Raw genomic sequence first — 24947 nt, forward strand, 5'->3', positions numbered from 1 at the left:
TTCAGAACAAAATGGAGTAGAGTTCATAATTTGATTTTACTGTCATTTAAGCAATTGTGTGGCACCTTAATTTATGGGTGACATCTTGGCTGATGTTAAAAACTTGTGTGATCTCTTTATTGCCTTAAAACAATAGTTTTATATATTTGGTACTATTGAGGAAGATTAATTAAATCCAACTGTTGAAGGAGAGCTCTCCGTGGAAAGAAAGAAACTTACTTTGATTTTTAAAAATTTCTCTTTATAGCAGGGGCCCATGGACCCCTCAGTTAATGGTAAAGGTCCATGGCATAAAGAAGGTTTGGAACCTCTACTGTGGTCTATTTCTTTGCTCTTCCCCTGCTGCCTCCAAGCAATTCCTTAACTTTTTGGTCCTCAATGCAAGAACAAAAATTTGTTTCAAAGACCTCCTTTAGAAGAGGTGTTCTAAAAATACTTTGTATTGATTTTCTGTGTGGGATTTTCTTTGGATAGGGTCAGGTTTTGCAATATTTATTTGGTTATTTCTATCCAGTTTCTATTCATAATTGAAGGTGACTAGTAGCTCTGAATGTTCAACACCTTAGGAAAAATACTGAATCTTCCCAAGGCATGCCATGATCAAAAGAACCCTTGAAGGATTTTATGTTGTATTAGCCATGAATGTTTATTTTTGTTGTTTGCCTCTCAGTGGCATTTCCATTTAAATTCTGATTCATTACATTTTAAAGCTGTTTTTTCTCCTCTTCACTTAATGGGGCAAAAGATACAAAAGCACATAACACCATGCTCAAGGACAGCTTCCATTATGCTGTCTTAAGACTATTGAACTGTCTCCTGGTATAATAAAATGGACATGACCTTGTAATCTACCTCGTTATGATCTTGCACCTTTTATCTACCTGCACAGCACTTTCTCTGTTGCACATTTCCCTGCATTCTGGTATTGTTTTAACTTGTACCAGATGAGTACACTGTTGTAGTGAAGTAGGCAGCATGCAAAACAAGGTTTTCATTGCAACTCAGTGCATGTGACAATAGTAAACCAATATATCGATAGACTGAGGGACAAATATCTTAATGCAAAATGCCACCCAGTGGCACTGTGGGTAGTGCAGTTGTCTAGCAGTTCTAGTAATCCAGGTCCGATCCTGATCCCAAGCTTTCTGAGTGTGGAGTTCTCCCAGGACCATGATTTTCTATGATGCTGTTTCCTCAGACATTCCAAAGACACTCTGGTTGTTGTGTTCATTGGCTTCCATAAATTGTCCCTCAGTGGGCAAAATCAGGGAGATGTTAATGAGTATATTGAGAGAATACATTGCAGGGAAGTAGGCAGGGTACTGATGGGTGGCATAGATACACTGGGCCAAATGGTCCCTTTGTTTGTCTAATTGAGAAAAAGGAAACATTTTAAATCAGTTTTATAATAAACTTGCTCCATATTTTGTTGATAGACTTATTTTGGCATGGATGTTTCTGCTGTTGAAGATCCTGTGCAAAGACGAGCCCTGGAGACTATGATCAAAACCTACGGTCAGACACCACGGCAGCTCTTCACAGCCACTCATCCGAGCAAACACGGCCCAAGACTGTCAATGGAGGGGGAGCTGCCTGCAGCTATGGGTCTCCTTGTGCAGTTTGCTTTCAGAGAGAGCAGAGAGCATACCAAAGAAGTCATCTATCCGGTATTTATACAGTATATCTGGTATAAATGGTTCAGCAATTTACAAGTTTAGAGGAAGTTAATTTCCCAGCCAGTTTAGAATCTCTTTGAAGAGGGCCTGATGGCCACTGTTTATCTTGTCTATCAATATTGAATGTTCTTTGTGTATTCACAAATAATTTTGGGTGACTTATCAGAATTACAGTTGATTTGTAAAAATAAGACATCTTCAATTGGTGTTTAATTCTTAAAAGTGTCACTTAATGGAGTTACTTCATTGATTTTTTGAATTAGTTATTTAAATTTATTCACAATAGTGTAGAATCTTGGACTGTAAATCAGTATATTATCAAAGATCATGAATGCTTTGAACCTGAGATTATCTTTCTTTCAAAGCTTGTGAAATTTTAGTTGTCTATTTAATCATCAATGAAATCAGTTTGTGAGTCTGGTAATTACTTTGCACCTTCTAGTTATGTGTAAAAATTCTGCTTGGTCAAAAATATTTTGGAGTTGCAATGATTGTTTTTTTTTCTTTAATATCATATAATCAGAGTCCCTTGTCATGGATTAAAGGTCTGAAATGGGGTGAGTACGTGGGTTCTCCCAGTGCACCAGATCCTGTAATTTGCTTCAGTCAATTCCATGGAGAGCAGTTTGGATCACTGCTTGCATTGCCCACCAGAGCTATCTGTGGTCTGTCAAAAAAGTTCTGCCTAATGATGACATACAGCAAAGAACAAGGTATGTTTTTTTTCATCCTTCAGAACGTTTCTCAGAACTGATAGAACAATTAACCCTCATACATCAGGCTTTTGAACCAGAGTGTATAAGTTCACTCAACTTCATTTGCCCCATCACTGAACTGTTCCCACAAAATATGGACTCACTTTCAAGAACTCTTCATCTCGTGTTCTCAATATTTATTGCTTATTTATTTCTTATTATTCCTTTTTTTTTGTATTTGGACAGTTTGTTGTCTTTTGCACACTGTTTGGATATGGTCTTTCATTGACTCTATTATGGCTATTGATTTTTTGAGTATGCCTGCAAGAAAACAAATCTCGGCGTTCTATATGGTGGCATGTATGTAATTTGATAATAAACTTATTTTGAACGTTGATTATCAGCAGGAGGCCACTGGACTCAAGTGGTCTGAGCTGATATTTTATTTATTTAGAGAGACAGCATGGTAACAGGCTGCACCGGCTCAGTGAGTTTGCACCACCCAATTACATCCATGTGACCAATTAACCTCCCAACCCGAACATCTTTAGAATGGGGCAGAAACTGGAGTATCTGGAGGAAACCCACATGGTCATGTGGAGCACATACAAACTACTAGCAGAGAATGGTGGGTATTGGGCCCAGGTTGTTGGTGCTGTAATAGCTTTATGCTAATCATTGTATTACCACGCCTCCAAAGTTATGCTGCCGCCTTACCCCATCAACACATTCTCCTATTATTTTCATCTGCATGTTGTCTTCTCGGTTTCTGTCCAATGTGGCCACTGTTGATTCGATTTTTTACCTTTATGGCATGCGAGTATCACTATCATCTATTCCCTGGGTGAGAAGATGGGGATGAGTTACTACAATGCCACTGTAGGTACTCCGACAGGATTATTAGGTAAGGAAATGTAGGAATAATCATCAACAGCTAGAAAGGAACCCGAATTGATAATCAGGATGATGTAACTACCTCACATTGTGTGGATGGAATACAATGCAACAGTAGTGAATGAGATGCCAGTCAAGCAGATTGCTCTGTTCTGGATGGGATTGATCTTCTTGAGAGCTTTAGGGATAACACTTATCCAAACAAGTGGAGAGTAAAGGTCAAAAGTGCTGGAAATACTCAGGAGGTCAAGCAGCATCCGTGGAAACAAAAGCACCATTAATGTTTCGGATTAACGATATTTCATCTGTCTTTGTGTCACTCTGAAGATGTGGTCTGATGTGTTCAGTATGTCTAGCAATTTCTCTTTTTAGTTCAGATTCCCAGCATCTGCAATTTTTAAAGAAAATTTGGTCTTGGTTTTGACTTACAGATCTTGCCAAAACTGAAACCTAAAAATTAGCTTTCAGCTTATTCTTATAGCCATTTTAGTCATGTGTTTTGTCTGGTTACATGTCTGGATATTAATAAGAGTGGATTAAAGCTATTAATACAGTCAAATTGTAGTGTGGGTTGTTGGATCCTCTCATTGCTCAGAATCTGGGACAGCCTATGTCTAAAAGTTGTCTAGATCTTGCTGTTTGTGGGAATAGGATTCATTGTACGATGCTCATTCCTATTAGAATTTTCTCAATTATCAGCATTCAGAAACAGGTTTATAATCACTGACATATGTCGTGAAATTTGTTTTGTGGCAGCATTCCAGTACAAAGCATAAAAACACTATATATTATAATAAGAAATATATATTAAAAATCTAATTAAATAAGTAATGCAAAAAGAAAATAAAATTAGTGAGATAGTGTTCATAGGTTTTTTTCTGTTCAGAAATATGATGACAGAGAGGAAGAAGCTGTTCCTAAAACACTGAGTGTATGTCTTCAGGCTTCTGTACATCCTCTTTGATGGTTGTAATGAGAAAGGGGCTTGTCCTGTGTGATGATGGTCCTTAATGATGGATGCTACCTTTTTGAGGTATAATCTTTGAAGATGTCCTCAATGTTGGGGAGACTAGTGCTCATGATGGAGCTGGCTAAGTGTGCAACCTTCTGCAGCTTTTTCTAATCCTATCCAGTAGCCCCTCCATTCCAGACAGTCCTGTAACTAGTTAGAAAGCTTTACATGGTACATCTGTAGAAATCTGCAAGGCATACCAAATCTCCTCACACTTTTAATGAAATATAGCTACTGGCTTGCTGCTTTCATAATTGCATCATGCTGAGCTCTGGATAGATCTTCAGAGATATTGACACCCGAGAACTTGAAACTCTTCACCCTTTCCACTTCTGACCCCTCAATGAGGACTGGGGTATGTTCCATCAACTCTACCTCTGGCCTTATGACAAGAGGAAGGCACTCATAAAACCACTTGAGGATGGTTAACACCTGCAGAATCCTTGTACAAATGGCTGTGTTACTGTGATTGGGTTTCATGACCCCAGCCTGTGGGAGTTTTCCTCTTGATTTCAGTTTCACTGGGACTCCTTGATGCCACAAGGGCATTTTTCCACAATGCTGAACAGATGCTCAATATAATTGTACTGGAACAATTATTCTTGAGGTTTATCTTCATTGTTAGTATAGTGACACTCGAGAGATTCTTCTCTACAGAGAGTGTATTTTTGCCTAATCAAGTACTGAAGCAAGTTCTCATTCGTTCAAAGAGCTTCATTGTTTTAAAACACCTTATTGCACCATATTGTATACTAGATTCTAGAGAAAAGAGTTTTGGCTTGCTAATTTTTCCTGGCTGTTGTACCCTTTGATTGATGCTTATTTATTTCCATCTAAATTTTAGGTGTTCGAAGCATGCACAATACAGATATCCAGTGGTCAGCCATTTTGAGTTGGGGTTACGCTGATAACATACTAAGACTGAAGAGCAAACAAAGTGAGCCCCCAATCAACTTCATTCAGTGCTCTCCTTTGCACCAGGTATGCAATCTGGTCCTCAATTTCTTTCTACAGATTTATTTTCAGTTGCAAGATTTGTAGTTTTTTTTTTCCTTTACTCATTTTTACCTTTGAATCAATTGTACAACAAAATTAATCAAAGATTAACAAGTCACAAAGTGATTTCCTTCATTGAAGGTTTTTAACCATTTGTTTAAATGAACTTCAACGGGAAAGATGCATTTTCCAAAATAACTGTATGCCTAGTTGTAGTCAATCTACAGCTAAGACATCATCACCAATTACTTCTCTTTGTTCAGTCTCTTTCTCCTCTACTTGCTACTCCCTAAAAGCATGCACACCTGTGATTATGCAATCTATGCTAAATATTAAAGATCCCTTTCTAGGCTTTGGCTATGATACTGTAGTTATTTTTATGCACCACAATTTAGGAAGAAGTTCAAGGCCTTGGAATAGATGTACAGGAGATTCACTAAAATATTACTTTAGATAGAATTTGGAGAAATATTAGGCCTAGTATTGTAGAACCTCAGGTCTGCTACAGCACTTAGTTCTGGCTAATCTGATCATGACTTTGGGTCCACTTTCATACTTGTTCTCCATAGACGCTGATTTCACAATAAAGTAAAAATCTGACTGTATTAAATTTAAATAGAGTGGATTCCAGTTAATTGGACCAGTATATTTTGGCCCAATTAAGTGGCTGCCCCATTTAGCCAAAGTTTCATGGAAATTGTTAAAAAGGTATAACGAAGACAAATTATCATTTAACTGTGTAACTAGTAATGTATTTAAATGAAATACAGAACAAAACTTGAACACTACCAATACTACCATAGTACTATAAAACTGTATATTAGTTCCTAATCGTTATTGCTGGAGGAATTCATCCAGTGTACAGTGCTTTGTTTTTTTTTTGATTGAATATAAATTAACAAAATCAGCACAGACATCCAATGTAGATAATAGCAACACACACAAAATGGTGGAGGAATTCAGCAGGCCAGGCAGTATCTATGGAAATTAGTAAGCAGTTGATGTTTCTTTAATCTCGTGTTAGTGCAGATAATAGAATGCTTTCGATGATTGCATCCTCCAAATCTTCATTTTCAATGTAGCATTCAAAATAATTGTCATTACAAAACATAGAAAACCTACAGCACCATACAGGCCCTTCGGCCTACAAAGTTGTGCCAAACATGTCCCTACCTTAGAAATTACTAGGCTTACCCATAGCCCTCTATTTTTTAAGCTTCATGTACCTATCCAAAAGTCTCTTAAAAGACCCTATCGTATCTGTCTCCACTACCATTGCCAGCAGCCCATTCCACACACTCACCACCCTCTGCCTTTGAAACTTACCCCTGACATCTCCTCTGTACTTAACTCCCCAGCACCTTAAACCTGTGTCCTCTTGTGACAACCATTTCAGCCCAGGGAAAAAGCCTCTTACTATTCCACACGATCAATGCCTCTCATGATCATATACACCTTCAAATTCTTTGTCGTTTCTAATTTGTTGAAGTAGTGAAACAATTTCTCTTTCTCACCAACTATCAGTGACAAAAGTCACTCCTTTTTAAACACACATACATGCAACTGACATTATTTAAAAACTCTTCCCTCTGAGCATGTTGTATTGTCTAATGGCCACACAAGCGCTTGCAAGTGACACTGGTTAGAAACTGTTTAGCAACAGTCTCCTGTCCCAACTAAGCGGCTTATTATCCCAAATACAAAGGGAATCACAGCCATTTTCTCGATTAGTTTTCTTTGCCCCACTAACTGATAGCTTAATTAACAGGAATCCATTGTATGTTTATTGACAACCACCTCCACAGCTCCTTGTGATAGAGATTTCTGAAGATCCACAAATTTGCAAGAGAAGAAATGCTTCCTTGTGTCTGTCATTAATGACCCTCTTTTCTGAAACAATATCTTCCCATTCTAAATTTCCCCACAAGATGAAACATCCTTGCTGTGTTTGTTTGTCTCCTCAGAACATAAAGTTCAGTAGGATCACTTCTCATAGTTCTAAGTTCCATATGTCATAGGTTTCATCTGCTCAAATCTTCCTTTGTTCTAGAAATCAGCCTAATGAGCCTCTCTGAGCTGATTACAATTTAAATATATCCTTATGACTACTTCTGCTTACTGAGTCATACAGAAGTGTTTAAATGATCAGTTGTAATTGTGCTGAATGATTTGATGAAATACTAAATACAGCTGGAGGAACTCAGCAGGTCGGGCAGCATCCGTGGAAACGAGCAGTCAGCGTTTCAGGCCGAGACACTTCATCTGCTCGTTTCCATGGATGCTGCCCGATCTGCTGAGTTCCTCCAGCTTGTTGTACGTGTTGCTTTGACCCCAGCATCTGCAGTGTACTTTGTGTTTATTAAATATAGCTGTTTTTTGCTTTCAATAAAATTATGATTTAAACATGTATTTCAAAAGCAAAATATATTCTAAGAACTAAACACAAGAGATGTTGGAAATCCAGAGTACACACGGAAAGTGCTGGAAGAACTCGGCAGGTCAGGCTGGAGAAGAATAAAGAGTCGATGTTTCAGGCTGAGACCCTGGACTGATGAAGAGTTGCAGCCTGTAATATCAGCTTGTTATTCCTCTCCACACATGCTGCCTGCTGCTGAGCTCCTCCATCATTTTGTGTGTTACTCCATATTCTAAGAATCATGCCATGGCTGCTGATTTAAGCATTTTTTGCGGATTTTGAATCTGGCTGTAAATTGCCTTGGGCTTCTTTACAGGTTACAAGTTGTGCGTGGGTACCTGAGAGCTGCCAACTATTTACTGGCAGTAAATGTGGAGTAGTTACTGCGTACTCAAGCAGATTTACCAGCAAGATGGTATGTGTAAAAGGTGTCACATGTACTGTAGCCTCCAGCTCTAGATCTAAGCATTGTCATACTGCATTTAAAAATAAATGTGGATTTAATTTGTAGATTGTATTATCACTATTTTATATCAGCTAACTGGTTAATACAGATAGATATTAGATAGAAGGACATGATGGACTGAAGGGCCTGTTTCTGTGCTTCATGATTCTATGGCTTTAATACATTGAGCAACCAAGCAACTGCAGCTTTGAACATCTCTGGATTGGAACTTAAACCCACAATAATCTGTTAGTCTGAAAATTGTGGGCTTAAATTCCATTGTGGAACTGGCGGCTTGTGGATAAAAATATGTTGACAGCATGATACTGAGAGACTTTAACCCCTATCAAATTTGTTGGCATCTGATTCAGATATTACACTAAATCTCCCAACTCAGGTGGCCATAAACCTTTGTTCATTAGTTAGCATAACTAAATAAATAATTACTATATAGGCACGTATAAATAAACCGCAAGTTTCCTTTTTTTTACAATAATTACACTTCTTAAAATAAATCAGTTGTTGTAAATGTAGTTTGGGGGGATTCTGAGATGACCAATATCTTTCCAAAGCAAGTCCCTCATCGATAATGTGTGGTTTTGCATTTGGGTGATTGTCAGAGTGCATGTTCAAATAATGGATAAGGTACTGATGCTTATTGTATTTCAATTTTTTTCAGTCTTCAGAAATTGAAGTGGAATCTAAAGTCTACTTGTATGGTCATACCGCAGAAGTAATCAGCTTGTGTGTTTGCAAACCATACAGCATTCTGATCAGTGTCAGCAAGGATGGAACCTGCATTATATGGGATCTGAACAGGTTAGAAGAATATTTATTTGCACAAGGCTGTCTAATAATAACAGGTTATGTGATCATAAATTATTTAATGCAATATGTTCATGAGTAAATGATAAAGAAAATGCTCCAGAGAATTCATGCAATTATGCTTTACAAGGTATCTTCGCTGGGCATGTTTAGTTCAAGGTTGTCTCAGAAGGCAGATCCCATGCATCCATAAATTGCAGAGAAAAGCAAGAGGAGTAGGGACAGGTGTAGTGCTCATGAGAGTGCTCAATGAGGGATGAGCAAAGAGCCTATTCCACCATTTAATCCGTGACTTGATTCTTAATTTTTCATCCTCCCTCTTGTTCTACTGGAATCTTCAAATGCATGTTCCTCATTTTCACTATCCTAGCCTAAATGTCCAGTATGATGTGACCAGGTGCTGTGATGTTATGTAAAGGACTCTGACATTTCGCCCAATTTGTAAATATTCGTTTTACATCCAGGGACAGATTACATTTTACATTGCATGATTGCTAATCTTCAAACTTTTAAGTTTTAAATTTGTGTTGTAGTTAATTACAGATCCTGATTTCTCCCATCTCTCTTTACTTTGCCTTACAGGCTGTGTTATGTTCAGAGTTTAACAGGACATAAAAGTCCAGTGACAGCGGTTTCTACTAGTGAGACAACTGGTGACACTGCAACTGTTTGTGATTCAGGTAAAACACAAGGGATCTTTATCACTTTTGCTCCATTTGTCACTAGAAGTGGGATTTCCCAGTGAATACCCATTTTAATTCTGCTTCCCATTCCCATTCTAACATGTCTTTCTGTGGCCTCCTCTACTACCACGATGAGACCACTCTCAGGTCGGAGAGTTAACACCTCATACTCCATCTGGGTAGCCTCTGACCTGACACATGAATGTTGGTTTCCCGAAACTGGTAACTTATACCCTTTCCTCCTTCTCTCTTTTCCATTCTGACTTCCCTCTTATCCCTTTTCTTCTCACCTGCCCATCACCTCCCTCTGGTGTCCCTCCTCTTTCCCTTTCTCCCATGGTCCATTCTCCTCTCCTATCTGCTTCTTCCTTCTTCAGGTCTTTATCTTTTCCACTTATCACCTCCCAGCTTCTCACTTCATTCCCCTTCCCCTGCCCACCCACCTCATCTGGTCACCCCCATCATCTACCTCCTTGTACTCCTTCCACCATATTGTGGCTTCTGCTCCATTCCTTTCCAGTCCTGATGAAGAGTTTTGGACCAAAACATTGACTGTTCATTCCCCTTGCATATATGACCTGCTAAGTTCCTCCAGCATTTTGTCTATGGCTCTGGATCTTTAGCTGTTTGCTTTACTGTTTTTGATGGGATTGTTACACAGCCTTTCAGGTTACTATCAGGTCCATTGCTTAATTACCCAGAGGTTGTAGACAACATTCAGATACAACCCTGCATCTGATCCCTTCTCCCACAACTTTTTTACCCCAGTGACTTGCAAGGTGATAAAACAAACATGTCTAGGCCAAAATTAGTAAAGTCATAACTTTGGGATGGCACATTAGTTTGGATCTCCTGAAACTTGCTGTGAAAATAAAGATAGAAATAAATAAATTATTCTTAAAAATAAACTAAAATGTAGTTAATAAAACTGGGGCAGAAACATTAACTAATCATGAGCAAAAAGTACAAAATGCTGGAGTAACTCGTTAGGTCAGGCAGTATCAACAGAGGGGAGTAAACAGTCAATATTTCAGGCTGAGACCCTTCAGCCTAGAAAGGAAGCCAGAATAAGAAGGTGGGGTGGGGGAAGGGGAGCATGCTGATTGAAATACTAGTTTAGAAATTATTCCATGTCAGGAAAGGTACTTGAAATTAGTAATTGTTAGAAATGGACAGTGCATAAACCTGTAATATTATAAGCATCCTGTGCAGTGGATTAGTTCTTGCACAACTAAACATTCTCAAAGGTTTTTCCTCCAACTGACAAGGTGCTATTTAGGAACACAAAGACTCAAATCATGAATGGAAGGGATGAAGTTGGGGAGACGCTGGAGCTTCACCCTGCAGTTTAGAAATCTTGATCAGCTCAGGAAGGAAGGTGTTCAGCATTTAGTGGTGGAGCCTTTAAGGAGATTCACTGCAAGTTGGAGTGCTGGGACTACTGGGTAGATCCATCTGCCAGTCTCCAGGACCCAAGACCTGGTCAGACTGATCCCCTTTGTGTTCCAATAAACAACCATCATGAAGACCTTCTGTACGAGTGAACTGCTCCATTCACAGGGCACATCTCAGCAAGGGAAGTTTAAGCCAGTGGCATTGTTGAGTAAGACACTGTTGAATGTTACAGCATATCCTCCTGTCTCATAACACATTCAGAAGATGTGATTTGGTGACCTTTGGACAATAAGATCTAGTGTTTAGGGAATTACAGCTCCACACAACAGAACTTCCTGGCTATTTTCTCCCAGTCACCACTTAGCTCTTACAGTATGTGTTGAAGATGAGCAGTTTATCCACTATAATATGGATTATCTGGAAGAATGGGCTTAATTGTGTATGTTTGGTTCCTTAGTTGGTGGTGGCAGTGACCTGAGACTGTGGACAGTGAACGGGGATCTCAGTGGCCACGTGCACTGTCGGGAGATCATCTGCTCTGTAGCTTTCTCCAATCAGCCCGAAGGTGTATCTGTCAACGTGATTGCTGGAGGGCTAGAAAATGGCATAGTAAGGTCAGTAATATATCACTATAATTCAGCTACAGCGCTTTATAATACTCATCATCTCTACCAGGAAATTAGGCATAAATATGCAATCAAGCCTCTGTTAAAGATTAGAAAGTACTGTCTCTTAATTTATTTGTAATTAATTGTATTAAAATAAAGAATATTTGTAATAGAGGGTGGAAGTAAAACTGTAGTTAAGTTTTGCTGAGGCTTTAGAAGTACTTATAAACAATTTTAGTTTCCATTGTAAAGGATTACTTTCAAAGTGGTGTAGCATAGACTAAATCTGAAATTAGGGGGTAATTTCTTGAGGAGATTTGATGTTTGCCCAATATGCACTTGAGTTTAAGAGAATGAAAGATGATTTTATTAACACAAATAATTCAGTGAACTACTAGCAGAGTCGATCTTGATGGGCTATTTCTAACTGGTGGCAAAGTGGTTAGCATAACATTTTACAACACCAGCGATTAGGGTTCAATTCCCACCTCTATCTGAAAGGTGTTTGTACATTCTCCCCATGACATTATGGGCTTCCTCCAAGTGCTTTAATCTTCTTACACGTTCCAAAGACCTATGGATTAGGAAGTTGTGGACATGCTTTGTTGTTGCCACGAGCATGGCAACAGTTGCAAGCTGTCCCCAGCACAATCCTTGGATTGTGTTGGTCATTAACGCAAATGTCGCATTTCATGATATGTTTCAATGAACATGTGACAAATAAAGATAATCTGTAAAAAGCAAAAGAGAGGTTCTCAGAATAGGGGAATCAACTATATAGGACTTAGATGAGGAGAACTATTTTAACACACGTAGTTATAATACCAATATTTGTCTTCTGATTTGTGGCCCATTTGCACTTCTGGGTACTAGTTTTTCCAAGAGAAGAAGGGCTGATCAAAGATTTAACATTGCCGGGTTTAAGCTTCACTGAATGATTGTAATCACTTCTCATAGCCTCATCCTGCTTGAGTAGATTTTTTACATAAGGATCTTGTATGAAGCACTTTTTTTTAATAACTCCACCGATGTCATAAGGAGACATGGAGTCCAGTGTCTTTTAGAAATTGAGAAAAATCCCCCCACCAGCACTAGATTTGTGGACCTGCAGGTCACACTGCTCTTCAGGTGCATAATCCAAGCATTGTTTACATGTGATGAAGATTTCTATGTCTACCAACTGTACAGGTAATGAATTCTAGATTCCTACCAATTTTTGGGGTAAAAATATTTTCCTTATCTTCGAGTTCAAGTTTGTCATCTGACTGTATGTATGTATATGTGTATAAATCCAAATGGAACAATGGTCCTCTGGACCACAGAACACCCACTAAACAAGTTTCACACACAAGACATAAACCAAAATATTCCCATAAGTAAGTTAATAAAATACAATTCAAAATGCATTTATTGTGCTGCACAAGTAAACATTAAACAGTACGGTAAACAGCTCGCTTGCCTAGTGATGAGACCTCTGTGGTGGCAGGGTATTCATTAGTCTGACACCCTGAGGGAAGAAGCTGTTATCCAGTCTGGCAGTCCGAGTCCTGATGCTGCTGTATCTCTTTCCTGATGGTAGTGGGTCAAAGAGATTGTGGGATGGATAGGGATCCTCAATAATATCTCAACCCCCTCATCTGCAATGCTCCCAGTAAATGACACAAATAGGGAGAGGGAGATCTCAGTGATCCTCTTGGTGGCTTTACTATCCCCTATAAGGTCTTGTGATCCAATGCCTTGCAGCTTCTTTTCCACACGATTCAGCCAGACAGGACACACTCAATGGTGCTCCTGTAGAAATTTGTTATAATGGGGGCAGACAGCCTTGAATGCCTCAATCTCCTCTGAAAGTGTAGGATCTGCTGTGCTGCCTTGACTAGTGAGGAGATGTTGTGGGTCTAGGTTGGATCGTCTGTTTTGTGCACACCAAGAAACTTTGTGTTCTTCACCCTCTCTACAGTAAAGCCATTGATGTGCACTGGAGAGTGGTGGAAGGCACATGTCATCTACTCTCCTTCAAGTCTTCACTCTTCATCTTCCTCCTAATACTCCAACCAATTACTTTAGGTCTAAGCCACCTAATTTTTGAAGTTTTTATCAGAAAAATGGATCTTTTTATTTGCTGTCACTTGGTCAGTAATTTTATAGACAAGCATTTCTATCCTCAATCCCCTCTATTCCAAAGAAGTCAACCCTAGTTTATCCAGTCTTTCTTTTCAGCACAGTAGCATAGTGGTTAGTGTAATGCTTAACAGTGCCATCTAAAAGATTGGGGTCCTATTCCTGCCACTGTCCGTAAGGCATTTGTACATTCTGTTCTGGTGTTGTGTGTTCTGGTTTCCTCCCACGTTCTAGAAACCTAAAGGTTAGGGTTAGTAAGTTGTGGGTATGTTATGCTGGAGCTGGAAGCACAGTGACACTTACAACTGCCTAGCATAATCCTCACTGATTTGTTTTGCTGCAAACAATGCATTTCATTTTATGTTTCAATGTACATGAGACAAATAAAACTAATCTTTAAACTTCCCAGTACTGGCAATGCAGTATACATTTCCTATGCACCCTCTCTAGAACAATTGTGTCTTTCTTGTAATGAGGTGACCAGAAGTGCACATGGTATTGAATCTCTGTTCTAATTAGTATTCTGTAGCCTCGTAAAGTATTCCATTAACCTTTTTAGTCAACTTATTGATTTATAATAAGGATTGTGGATGTGAATTCCAAGGTTTCAACTCCATCTCCAAGATACCATTCAATACTCACCAATTTATTATACACTCAGTGGCTATTTTATTTGGCAGCTATGGAGTGGAACCTAGTGTGGTCTTCTGCAATAGCCCATCCACTTCAAGGTTCAAAGTGTTGTTCATTCAGAGATGCTTTTCTGCATGCCACCGTTGTAATGTGTCATCACCTTCCTGTCAGCTTGAACCAGCTTGGCCATTCTCCTCCGACCTCTCTCATTAACATGGTGTTTACACCCACATCACTGCCAGTCAATAGATGTTTTTTTTTTGGGTACATTCTCTTTAAACTTGACACTGTTGTATGCAAAATTCCCAGACCAAAAGTTTCTGAGATGGTCAAACCAGCCCGCCAACAATCACTGCACGGTCAAAGTCATTATATCACATTCCTTCCAACCCGCCGGCAATCATTGCACGGTCAAAGTAATTAGATCACATTCCTTCCCCATCCTGATGTTTGGTCTGAACAACAACTGAACCACTTGACCATATCTGCATGCTTTTATGCAATGAGATGCTACCACATGTTTGGCAAATTAATGCAAATATCTAACGAGCTGTGTACCAACTAAAGTACATCCCCATCCCTTGACACACATCCTCAAATGCACTACCTCACACTTCTATGAATGAAATCCCTATTCTTATTCTTTATCTTTCTGCCCAATTGACTAGGTTGTGCAGAAAGGACGGGTTACACTTGAATCCTAAGGGGACCAATATCCTGGCAGGGAGATTTGCTAAGGCTACTGGGGAGACTTTAAACTAGAATGGTTGGGGGGTGGGAATCAATTTGAAGAGACTAGGGGAGAGGAGGTTAGTTCACAAATAGAGAAAGCTAGTAGACAGTGTGTGAGGGAGCATAGGCAGGTAATAGAGAAGGGGAGCGCTCAGACCGAAGATGTAGGGGAGAAGGAAGAAAAAGATAATAAAGTTGATCACATCGTTAGGGATAAACAGAGAGGAAGAGCTGGAGAGTTTCTTAAATGCATCTATTTTAATGCTAGGAGCATTGTAAGAAAGGTGGATGAGCTTAGAGTATGGATTGATACCTGGAAATATGATGTTGTAGCTATTAGTGAAACATGGTTGCAGGAGGGGTGTGATTGGCAACTAAATATTCCTGGATTTCATTGCTTCAGGTGTGGTAGAATCGGAGGAGCAAGAGGAGGAGGTGTTGCATTGCTTGTCCGAGAAAATATTACAGCGGTGCTTTGGCAGGGTAGATTAGAGGGCTCATCTAGGGAGACTATTTGGGTTGAATTGAGGAATGGGAAAGGAGTAGTAACACTTATAGGGGTGTATTATAGACCACCTAATGGGGAGCAAGAATTGGAGGAGCAAATTTGTAAGGATATAGCAGATATTTGTAGTAAGCACAAGGTTGTGACTGTGGGAGATTTTAATTTTCCACACATAGACTGGGAAGTTCATACTGTAAAAGGGATGGATGGTTTGGAGTTTGTAAAATGTCTGCAGGATAGTTTTTTTGCAGCAATACATAGAGGTACCGACTAGAGAAGGGGCAATGTTGGATCTCCTGTTAGAGAATGAGATAGGTCAGGTGACAGAGATATGTGTTGGGGAGCACTTCAGGTCCAGTGATCACAATACCATTAGTTTCAATATAATTATAGAGAAGATAGGACTGGACCCAGGGTTGAGATTTTTGATTGGAGAAAGGCTAACTTTGAGGAGATGCAAAAGGACTTAGAAGGAGTGGATTGGGACAATTTGTTTTATGGGAAGGATGTAATAGAGAAGTGGAGGTCATTTAAAGGTGAAACTTTGAGGGTACAGAATCTTTATGTTCCTGTTAGGTTGAAAGGAAAGGTTAAAAGTTTGAGAGTGCCTTGGTTTTCAAGGGATATTGGAAACTTGGTTCGGAAAAAGAGGGAGATGTATAATAAATATAGGCAGCATGGAGTAAATGAGGTGCTCGAGGAATATAAAGAATGTAAAAAGAATCTTAAGAAATAAATTAGAAAAGCTAAAAGAAGATACGAGGTTGCTTTGGCAGTAAGGTGAAAATAAATCCGAAGAGTTTCTACAGTTATATTAATAGCAAAAGGATAGTGAGGGATAAAATTGGTCCTTTAGAGAATCAGAGTGGCCAGCTATGTGCGGAGCCAAAAGAGATGGGGAAGATTTTGAACAATTTCTTTTCTTTGGTATTCACTAAGGAGAAGGATATTGAATTGTGTAAGGTAAGGGAAACAAGTAGGGAAGTTATGGAAACTATGACAGTTAAAGAGGAGGAAGTACTGGCACTTTTAAGGAATATAAAGTGGATAAATCTCCAGTTCCTGACAGGAATTTCCCTAGGATCTTGAGGGAAGTTAGTGTAGAAATAGCAGGGACTCTGAAAGAAATATTTCAAATGTCATTAGAAACGGGGATGGTGCCAGAGGATTGGCGTATTACTCATGTGGTTCCATTGTTTAAATAGGGTTCTAAGAGTAAACCTAGCAATTATAGGCCTGTAAGTTTGACGTCAGTGGTGGGTAAATTAATGGAAAGTATGCTTAGAGATGGTATATATAATTATCTGGATAGACAGGGTCTGACTAGGAATAGTCAGCATGGATTTGTGCATGGAAGGTCATGTTTGACAATCTTATTGAATTTTTTGAAGAGGTTACGAGGAAAGTTGATGAGGGTAAACCAGTTGATGTTATCTATATGGACTTCAGTAAGGCCTTTGACAAGGTTCAGCACAGAAGGTTAGTTAGGAAGGTTCAATCATTAGGTATTAATATTGAATTAGTAAAATGGATTCAACAGTGGCTGGATGGGAGATGCCAGAGAGTAGTGGTGGATAACTGTTTGTCAGGTTGGAGGCCGGTGACTAGTGGTGTGCCTCAGAGATCTGTATTGGGTCCAATGTTGTTTGTCATATACATTAATGATCTGGATGATGGGGTGGTAAATTGGATTAGTAAGTATACAGATGGTACTAAGGTAGGTGGCGTTGTGGATAATGAAGTAGGTTTTCAAAGCTTGCAGAGAGATTTAGGCCAGTTAGAAGAGTGGGCTGAAAGATGGCAGATGGAGTTTAATGCTGGTAAGTGTGAGGTGCTACATTTTGGTAGGAATAATCCAAATAGGACATACATCGTAAATGGTAGGGCATTGAAGAATGTAGTAGAACAGAGTGATCTAGGAATAACGGTGCAAAGTTCCCTGAAGGTGGAATCTCATGTGGATAGGGTGGTGAAGAAAGCTTTTGGTATGCTGGCTTTTATAAATCAGAGCATTGAGTATAGGAGTTGGGATGTAATGTTAAAATTGTACAAGGCATTGGTAAGGCCGAATTTGGAGTATTGTGTACAGTTCTGGTTGCCAAATTAGAGGAAAGATATCAACAAAATAGAGAGAGTACAGAGGAGATTTACTAGAATGTTACCTGGGTTTCAGCACCTAAGTTACAGGGAAAGGCTGAACAAGTTAGGTCTTTATTCTTTGGAGCGTAGAAGGTTGAGGGGGGACTTGATAGAGGTATTTAAAATAATGAGGGGGATAGATCAAGTTGATGTGGATAGGCTTTTTCTATTGATAGTAGGGGAGATTCAAACAAGAGGACATGATTTGAGAGTTAGGGGGCAAAAGTTTAAGGGTAACACAAGGGGGAATTTCTTTACTCAGAGAGTGGTGGCTGTGTGGAATGAGCTTCCAGTAGAAGTGGTAGAGGCAGGTTCAGTATTGTTATTTAAAGTAAAATTGGATAGGTATATGGACAGGAAAGGAATGGAGGGTTATGGGCTGAGTGCAGGTCAGTGGGACTAGGTGAGTGTAAGCGTCGGCACGGACTAGAAGGGCCAGGATGGCCTGTTTCTGTGCTGTAGTTGTTATATGGTTATATAAAGTGGTGCTAGATAGTTTGTGAACCCTGTAGAATTTTCTGTTTCTGCATAAATATGACCTAAGGTGTGATCAGCTCTTCACGTAAGTCCTAAACCTAGATAGAGAGAATCCAATTAAATAAATAACACAAAAACATTATACTTGTGCATTTATTTATTGAGAAAAATGATCCGGTATTACATCTATTTTTTGGAAAAAGTATATGAACTTCTGGGGGAACGTGTTTTACAAATGCTGTTTGTAGTCAGGTGTTCCAATCGATGAGATGAGATGAGATTGGAGGTGTGGGTTTTACAGGTGCCCTGCCCTATTAAAAAAAGGCACACAAAGTCAGATACTGACAGAGCCTGCTCATCTCAAGAAAGATTGTTTATGTGCTCAAAGCTTAATTCAAAACAACTTTCAGAGGACCTTAGAAAAAGAACTGTAGAGATGCATGAAGCTGGAAAAGGCTACAAAAGAATTTCTAAAGATCTGAGTTCATCAGTCCACAGTAAGAGAAATTGTCTTCAAGTGGAAGAAACTCAGCGATGTTGATACTCTCTCTAGGAGTGGATGTCCTGTAAAAATCACACCAAGAGCACAACATGCAATGCTGAAGGAGGTGAAAAAGAGCCCAAGGGTAACAACAAAAGACCTGCAGAAATCTCTAGAACTTTAATCACTGTTCACGTGTCCACTGTAAGAAAAACACTGAACAAGAACGGTGTTCATGGAAAGACAACATAGAGGAAACCACTGCTCTTCAAAAAAGACATTGCTGCACATTCAAGTTTCCGTAAGATCACCTGGCTGATCCACAACACTTCTGGGACAATGTTCTGTGGACAGATGAGACAAAAGTTTAATTTCTTGGCAGAAATGCACAATGATATGTTTGGAGGGAAAAGAACAATACACTAACATCGAAACCTCATCCCAACTGTGAAGCACGGTGGAAGGAAAATCTTGGTTTCGTGCTGCTTTGCTGCCTCAGGGCCTGGATAGTTTGTGATAATTGAGGAAACAATGAATTCAAAATTGCATCAAGGTATTTTACAGGAGAATGTCAGGGTAGCAGTCCAACACCTGAAGGTTAATAGAAGTTGGTTAATGCAGCAAGACAACTATATGAAAGACAAGAGTAAATCAACAACAGAATGGTTTAAAAAGAAGCAAATTTGTGTTTTGGGATGGCCAAATCAAAGTCCTGACCTTAATCCTACAGAAATGTTGCGGAGGATCTAAAGCAAGCAGTTCATTCAAGGAATCCCACCAACATCCCAGAGATGAAGCAGTTTTGTATGGAAGAATGGCCTAAAATTCTTCCAAGCTGATATGCAGGACTGATCAATGGCTACTGGAAATGTTTGGTTGAAGTTATTGCTGTACAAGGAGGTCACACCAATTATTGAAAGCAAAGGTTATCATACATTTTCCAACAAATACACAAAATATAGGATCATTTTTCTCTCAATAAATAACAAGTATAATGTTTCAGCGTTTATTTAATTGGGTTCTCTTTATCTTGTTTTAGGACTTGCAGGAAGATATGATCACATTTTAGGTCATATTTATGTAGAAATAGAGAAAATTTTACAGGGCTTACAAACTTTCTAACAGCAATGTATATGATCTTGGTAGAACATAACTAAGACCCGTGCACAGAATTACTTTAGATTTCTGAAGGATGCCTTAAAAGAAAAATCTTCTATCTGTTGATACCATGTCATGTGTCTGCAAACTCTTTTTGACCTTCCAACCTTGATGGTAGCTCATGTTTTGGTTCTGTGATGTCAGAGGGTTGAAACTATTCCATTTTCAATTGATTGCCCGTTGTTAACATATAACAGTATAAACAGGACTTCACTTTGCAACTCCCAAAAGTAAGTTAAACATTTCAACAAGAAGTTCTAGTGGATAATTGAGTAAAGTACTCGGCAGGACTATTGTTCTGTTAAGTGCTCTGATCAAGTTTCTTTCTCTTTTGATGTAGTTAGTAATCTGATTAAAATAATTGACATCTCTCACGAGGTAGCAGATTCAGTGATCTGACACAGTAATCTTGCTGCTAATTGTCATCTCCTTAGTACATGTGTAAAGCCACTTGTATTTTTTGGTATTTCTGGACCAACTAAACTCCAACTTGTTCGTGCAACTCGTATTTTCAAAACAGAAATGAAGTTGACATGATAAATAGGAAACCCTTTTTGTATTGTGCAGGCTGTGGAGTACGTGGGACTTGAAACCTGTTCGAGAAATTATCTTCCCAAAGTCAAACCGACCTATCGTCAGGTAAGAATGAGCAAACTATTATCAAAGGGGGAAAGAAAACCTTCTTTATTGGGAAGTTAAATTCTTTCTCACAACTACATTGATCCAAGTTTGGCTGTTTGAATGGTGCCAGATTCAGTGCTAGAGTAGTCTTATGAAAGTGATGTCTATCTAGACTAGAGCTCCTGCCTCTCAGCTACGTACAGTGACCCAGATTCAATCCTGAACTCCTGTGCTGTCTGCGGAGCTTGCACCTTCTCCCTGTGATCCCATGGATTTTCTCTGGGAGTTTGGTTTCCTCCCACATCCCAAGGTCATGCATGTCATTAGGTTAGTTGTGGCAAAAAAATGGTCCTGTGTGCATGTGAACAGCAGAATCTGAGGGAATTGATAGGAATGTGGGGAGAATATTGTTGGTTTAGTTTGATTGACCGCTTGACGGTCGGTATGGACTCAATGGGCCTGCTTCTGTGCTTTGTGACACTCAAAATTCGAGCCTATCCCACGTTGTAGGAATAGACATTAGAACAGGAGTTCCTCAAGAAGAACCCAATTTCAATGGGTGTGGTCAAGAAATGACTGTTGCACCATCTATTCATGTCTCCTGTGCATCATCTGTTTTATTTACCCACCTCTGTTTATGTCTTGGGCCTTGGTCCTAAGCTCTACAATTCCCTCTTTAATTTTATTGTCTCTTAAGACACTCTTTAAATTCTAATTCTTTTATCAGTATTTCACTTGGCTTTCTATCTCAAAGAAAATTAACTGCAGATGCTAATAATCGAAAATAAAAACAAAACACTTGAAATACTCAGCAGGTAAGGCAGCATCTATGGGGAAAGAAATAGAAATAATGATCCAGGTCAATAATGTTTCAGAAGATTAAGAAACGCTATAGACCAGATATATTTTAAATGATTTTTTGTGATTAACAAGACTTTAACACCCACTCCCAGCTGTCACTGCCACTTGTACCATTTGGTATGTGTGGTATCCATTTTAAAACAATCATTCCCTTTGTTCGTGCCATTCCTCTACAAATTTAAACAGGTTTCACTTCCAATTTATTTTTAATCAGAATCTAATTTATTGTCACTGACATGTGTTGTGAAATGTGTTGTTTTGTTCCAGTGGCAACAAATTACTTTAAGGTACAATAAGAAATATTAAAAAAGTAGTGCAAAAGGTGAGGTAACGTTCATGGCCCATTCAGAAATCAGATGGCAGACAGAAGGAGGCTGTTCCTAAACTGTTCAGTGTGTGTCTTTAGGCTCCTGTACCTCCATTCTGATGGTAATAATGAGAAGAGGGCGTGAACTGGGTGGTGAGGGTCTGTAATAATGGATGCCACCTTCTTGAGGCATCGCCTTTTGAAGGTGTCTTCGATGATGAGGAGGCTGGTGCCCATGATGGGGCTAGCTGAGTTTACAACCCTTTGAAAGGTTATTGAGCTGAAACATTAACTGTATACCTCTCTCCACAGATGCAACCTGACCTGCTAAGTATCCTTGATGTTTTCTGTATTTTTTTCCACAATCCTCTTAAGTAGCTTGGTGTCATATTCTGTTTGATAACACCTCCATGAAGAGTCTTGGAATGTTTTCTGTGTTAAAATTGCTATGCAAATTGAAGTTGCTATCTGAAAGCTGCCAAATTGGAAACTGTTGTTTCGAAGAAAGTAAACTCCAGTGACCACTCTTTGCCAGATTTCTGCTACATTTGTTTTTTGGCTGATCACCCAGAAAACATACAATTAAAGCAAATGAATGAAAAAAAAACACAACAGGAAATCCAATCTGACACCAAGGTCACCATGATTCCTGTTAAGTCATTTAAATTTGTTATAACATTTTGTGCTTGGGTGCAAGAAGGTTAAAAAGGATCTAAGACTATTAGACATGCAAGTAGAATTAGGTCATTTGGTCCATTGAGTCTGCTGCACCATTCCAGCATGACTGATTTAATTATGTCTCTGAATCCCTTTCTCCTGCCTTCTCTCTCTAATCTTTGACACGCTTACTAATCAAGAACCAACAACCTCTGGTTTAAATATACCCAGTGACTTGGCCTCTACAGCTGTCTGTGGCATTGAATTCCACAGTTTCACCACCCTATGGCTGAAGAAATTCCTTCTCATATCTGTTCTAAAACGATGTCCTTCTATTCCGAGGCTGGTCTTAGATTCTCCCACGATAGGAAATATCCCCATCATTCTTCTAAATTCCAGTGAGCACAGGTCCAGAGCCATCAAACTCTTCTCATATAATTACCTTTTCATCCAAAGGATCGTTGTTGTAAATCTCCTCTGGACCCTCTCTAATGCCAGCACAGCATTTCCTGGATGTGAGCCCAAATAAAACATAAGAAAATAAATGGAAAAATTAAATTGATATTTCTGATTGCAATTTTACTGTGCTGCAGGTCAGCAAACAGATACCATGCATCTCAATGAATCTCAGTAGTATATAGTGACATGTACTTACTTTGATAACAAATTAACTTTGAACTTTATTAATCACCAGCAATGTTTTCAAAAAATCCCCTTACACAGTTTTATTCTTTTTTTTCTTGCAGTCTGACCTTCTCCTGTGACGGCCATCATCTCTATACAGCAAACATCGATGGGACTGTGATAGCATGGTGTCGTAAAGACCAACAGCGGATGAAGCTCCCCATATTCTATCCCTTCCTAAGCAGTTATGGAGCTGGATGAAAACTGGCCTGCAAATATGATTGTACCAGTCACTGTGCTTGTAATGGAGCCTGTTGTGCCCTTGTGGGAGGCGGTGGGATGAGGGGAAGACTGGGAAAATGAAGAGATCATTCCTATATGTAAATATTCCAAGTGAGACTACTCAAGCTGATCAGGTGTTCTTCTCATCAATCAGAACAAAATGGAATCATGAAAACTAATGAGCAAAGCAGATTTCATCTCTGCAGTCTGTTCCTTGACTTTGTGGGATAAGCAGTCCTTCAAAGCACTGTCAGTTTGAAACTACTAAAACCCAGCAACTCAATTTAAATTTGGTGTAAGTTATGCAATGTGTAAGGTTGTTGGATTTAAAGTGCAATATTTTCTACTTGAGAATCTCCCAAGTTTTACATACAATGTGCATGAGACCAAGCAGGTTAGGTATACAAGAATAATCACTTACATAAGAGCATGGAAATATCTATGTTAAAGCACCTTAAAACAATGTCTGTGCACACAGCATCTGCCTTGAACGTTTACAATTCATTTTGCAAGCTCTGTCATTTCTCAACCCTTTCCTCAGAAATAAAATCACACTTTGTAATAATTTGATAATATGATCCAGATTGTAACTTTTTTTTATACCTAGCATTAAGCAGACCCTAATTTGAGAAGAATCGCTTAGCTGGTGCTTGCCAGATTGCATGAAAGGATAAATATTGTCTTAAACTGAGTGGATGTGCATCTAACAATGCAGAAATTTGGGTTGGCTTTATTGGAGACACAATACTGGTGTCGAATAGACTGTTGATAGTGAGGTTGCTTCCCACTCGTGATAAATAAATGACCACTTGTTTAATTGAAGGGCACATATTCTCAATTTTGATTGCAACTTCCCTCTGAAAGTTGTCTTTTGTGTACGATCCTTAATCATATTTAAAATAGTGTTAGAAAATGTGCATTTTACAAATTTTTTGAACTAGATTATCAATTGTTTTGCTGATATATAAAACTTTGGCAAGCGTGTAACTTATTTAAAAATTTAAAAAGCCAGTGTTCCTGAGACTTTGAAAATGAGCATTTGCTGTATTTTGTACTTATTCCTTATATATCTGTACAAAGTATTTGTGCTGAATATTTGGACATTAAATTAATTGTAACCTGAAATATCTATCTTTTTTTTCCTATCAGAATTTTATTCTAAACATTTAAAGTTTTTTAAGTTGACAAAGGTCGAGAGCTTGGAGCAGTCTAGGGGTTCCTGTGCTCCTCGACACACATCTTACCTTTCATTTATTTCCTGAGATGCCCTTACACAGGGCAGGACTTAAACCCTAATTACTGTACTCCAGAGTGTTGCACTAACTGCTAACCCTTTTTACTACAGTACTTTACTTCTCTGGAATGAATTGCATCCTACCCATTAGAATGAAGAAATCGTTATCTTTTTACATCCTTCTTCACTGTTAACTTGTGTATTGTTGGCATAATCTTCCTTACATTTCAAAATGTTAATAAAGAAGAAGTTCTGAAGGTGAAGTTACAAGACTGGCAGTCAGATTTTTGATCCACAAACATGAGCTTAAATTTTATCTTGACAGCTGGGGATTTTAATTCAAGGTATTAAATAATTCTAGAATTTATAAAAAGCTACTCTGTAATCCTGGACAAAGTGCATATCGTACTTAAAAATCTAGCTTTAAATTCCTAGGTGTTAACATATCAAAGAATCTGTCCTGGGGCCAG

At 38.8% G+C, this 24947-nt stretch overlaps 1 protein-coding gene across 2 annotated transcripts in view; it reads left to right on the forward strand.

The window, feature by feature from the left end:
* lyst (lysosomal trafficking regulator) overlaps nucleotides 1-24740 on the forward strand; it is a 277149-nt gene extending 252409 nt beyond the window's left edge. For both annotated transcript variants that reach the window (XM_059982158.1, XM_059982159.1), the window contains exons 45-53: nucleotides 1437-1667; nucleotides 2200-2389; nucleotides 5122-5258; nucleotides 8006-8104; nucleotides 8814-8953; nucleotides 9542-9639; nucleotides 11495-11651; nucleotides 20459-20530; nucleotides 23084-24740. In XM_059982158.1, coding sequence (XP_059838141.1) covers nucleotides 1437-1667; nucleotides 2200-2389; nucleotides 5122-5258; nucleotides 8006-8104; nucleotides 8814-8953; nucleotides 9542-9639; nucleotides 11495-11651; nucleotides 20459-20530; nucleotides 23084-23222 — 1263 coding nt within the window. In that variant the 3' untranslated portion in view covers nucleotides 23223-24740. The remainder of the gene's footprint in view (nucleotides 1-1436; nucleotides 1668-2199; nucleotides 2390-5121; nucleotides 5259-8005; nucleotides 8105-8813; nucleotides 8954-9541; nucleotides 9640-11494; nucleotides 11652-20458; nucleotides 20531-23083) is intronic.
* The last annotated feature ends 207 nt before the right edge of the window (nucleotides 24741-24947 follow it).

The sequence above is a fragment of the Hypanus sabinus genome, chromosome 10 (assembly GCF_030144855.1).
Source record: "Hypanus sabinus isolate sHypSab1 chromosome 10, sHypSab1.hap1, whole genome shotgun sequence".
In the NCBI taxonomy this organism is placed as follows: Eukaryota; Metazoa; Chordata; class Chondrichthyes; order Myliobatiformes; family Dasyatidae; genus Hypanus; species Hypanus sabinus.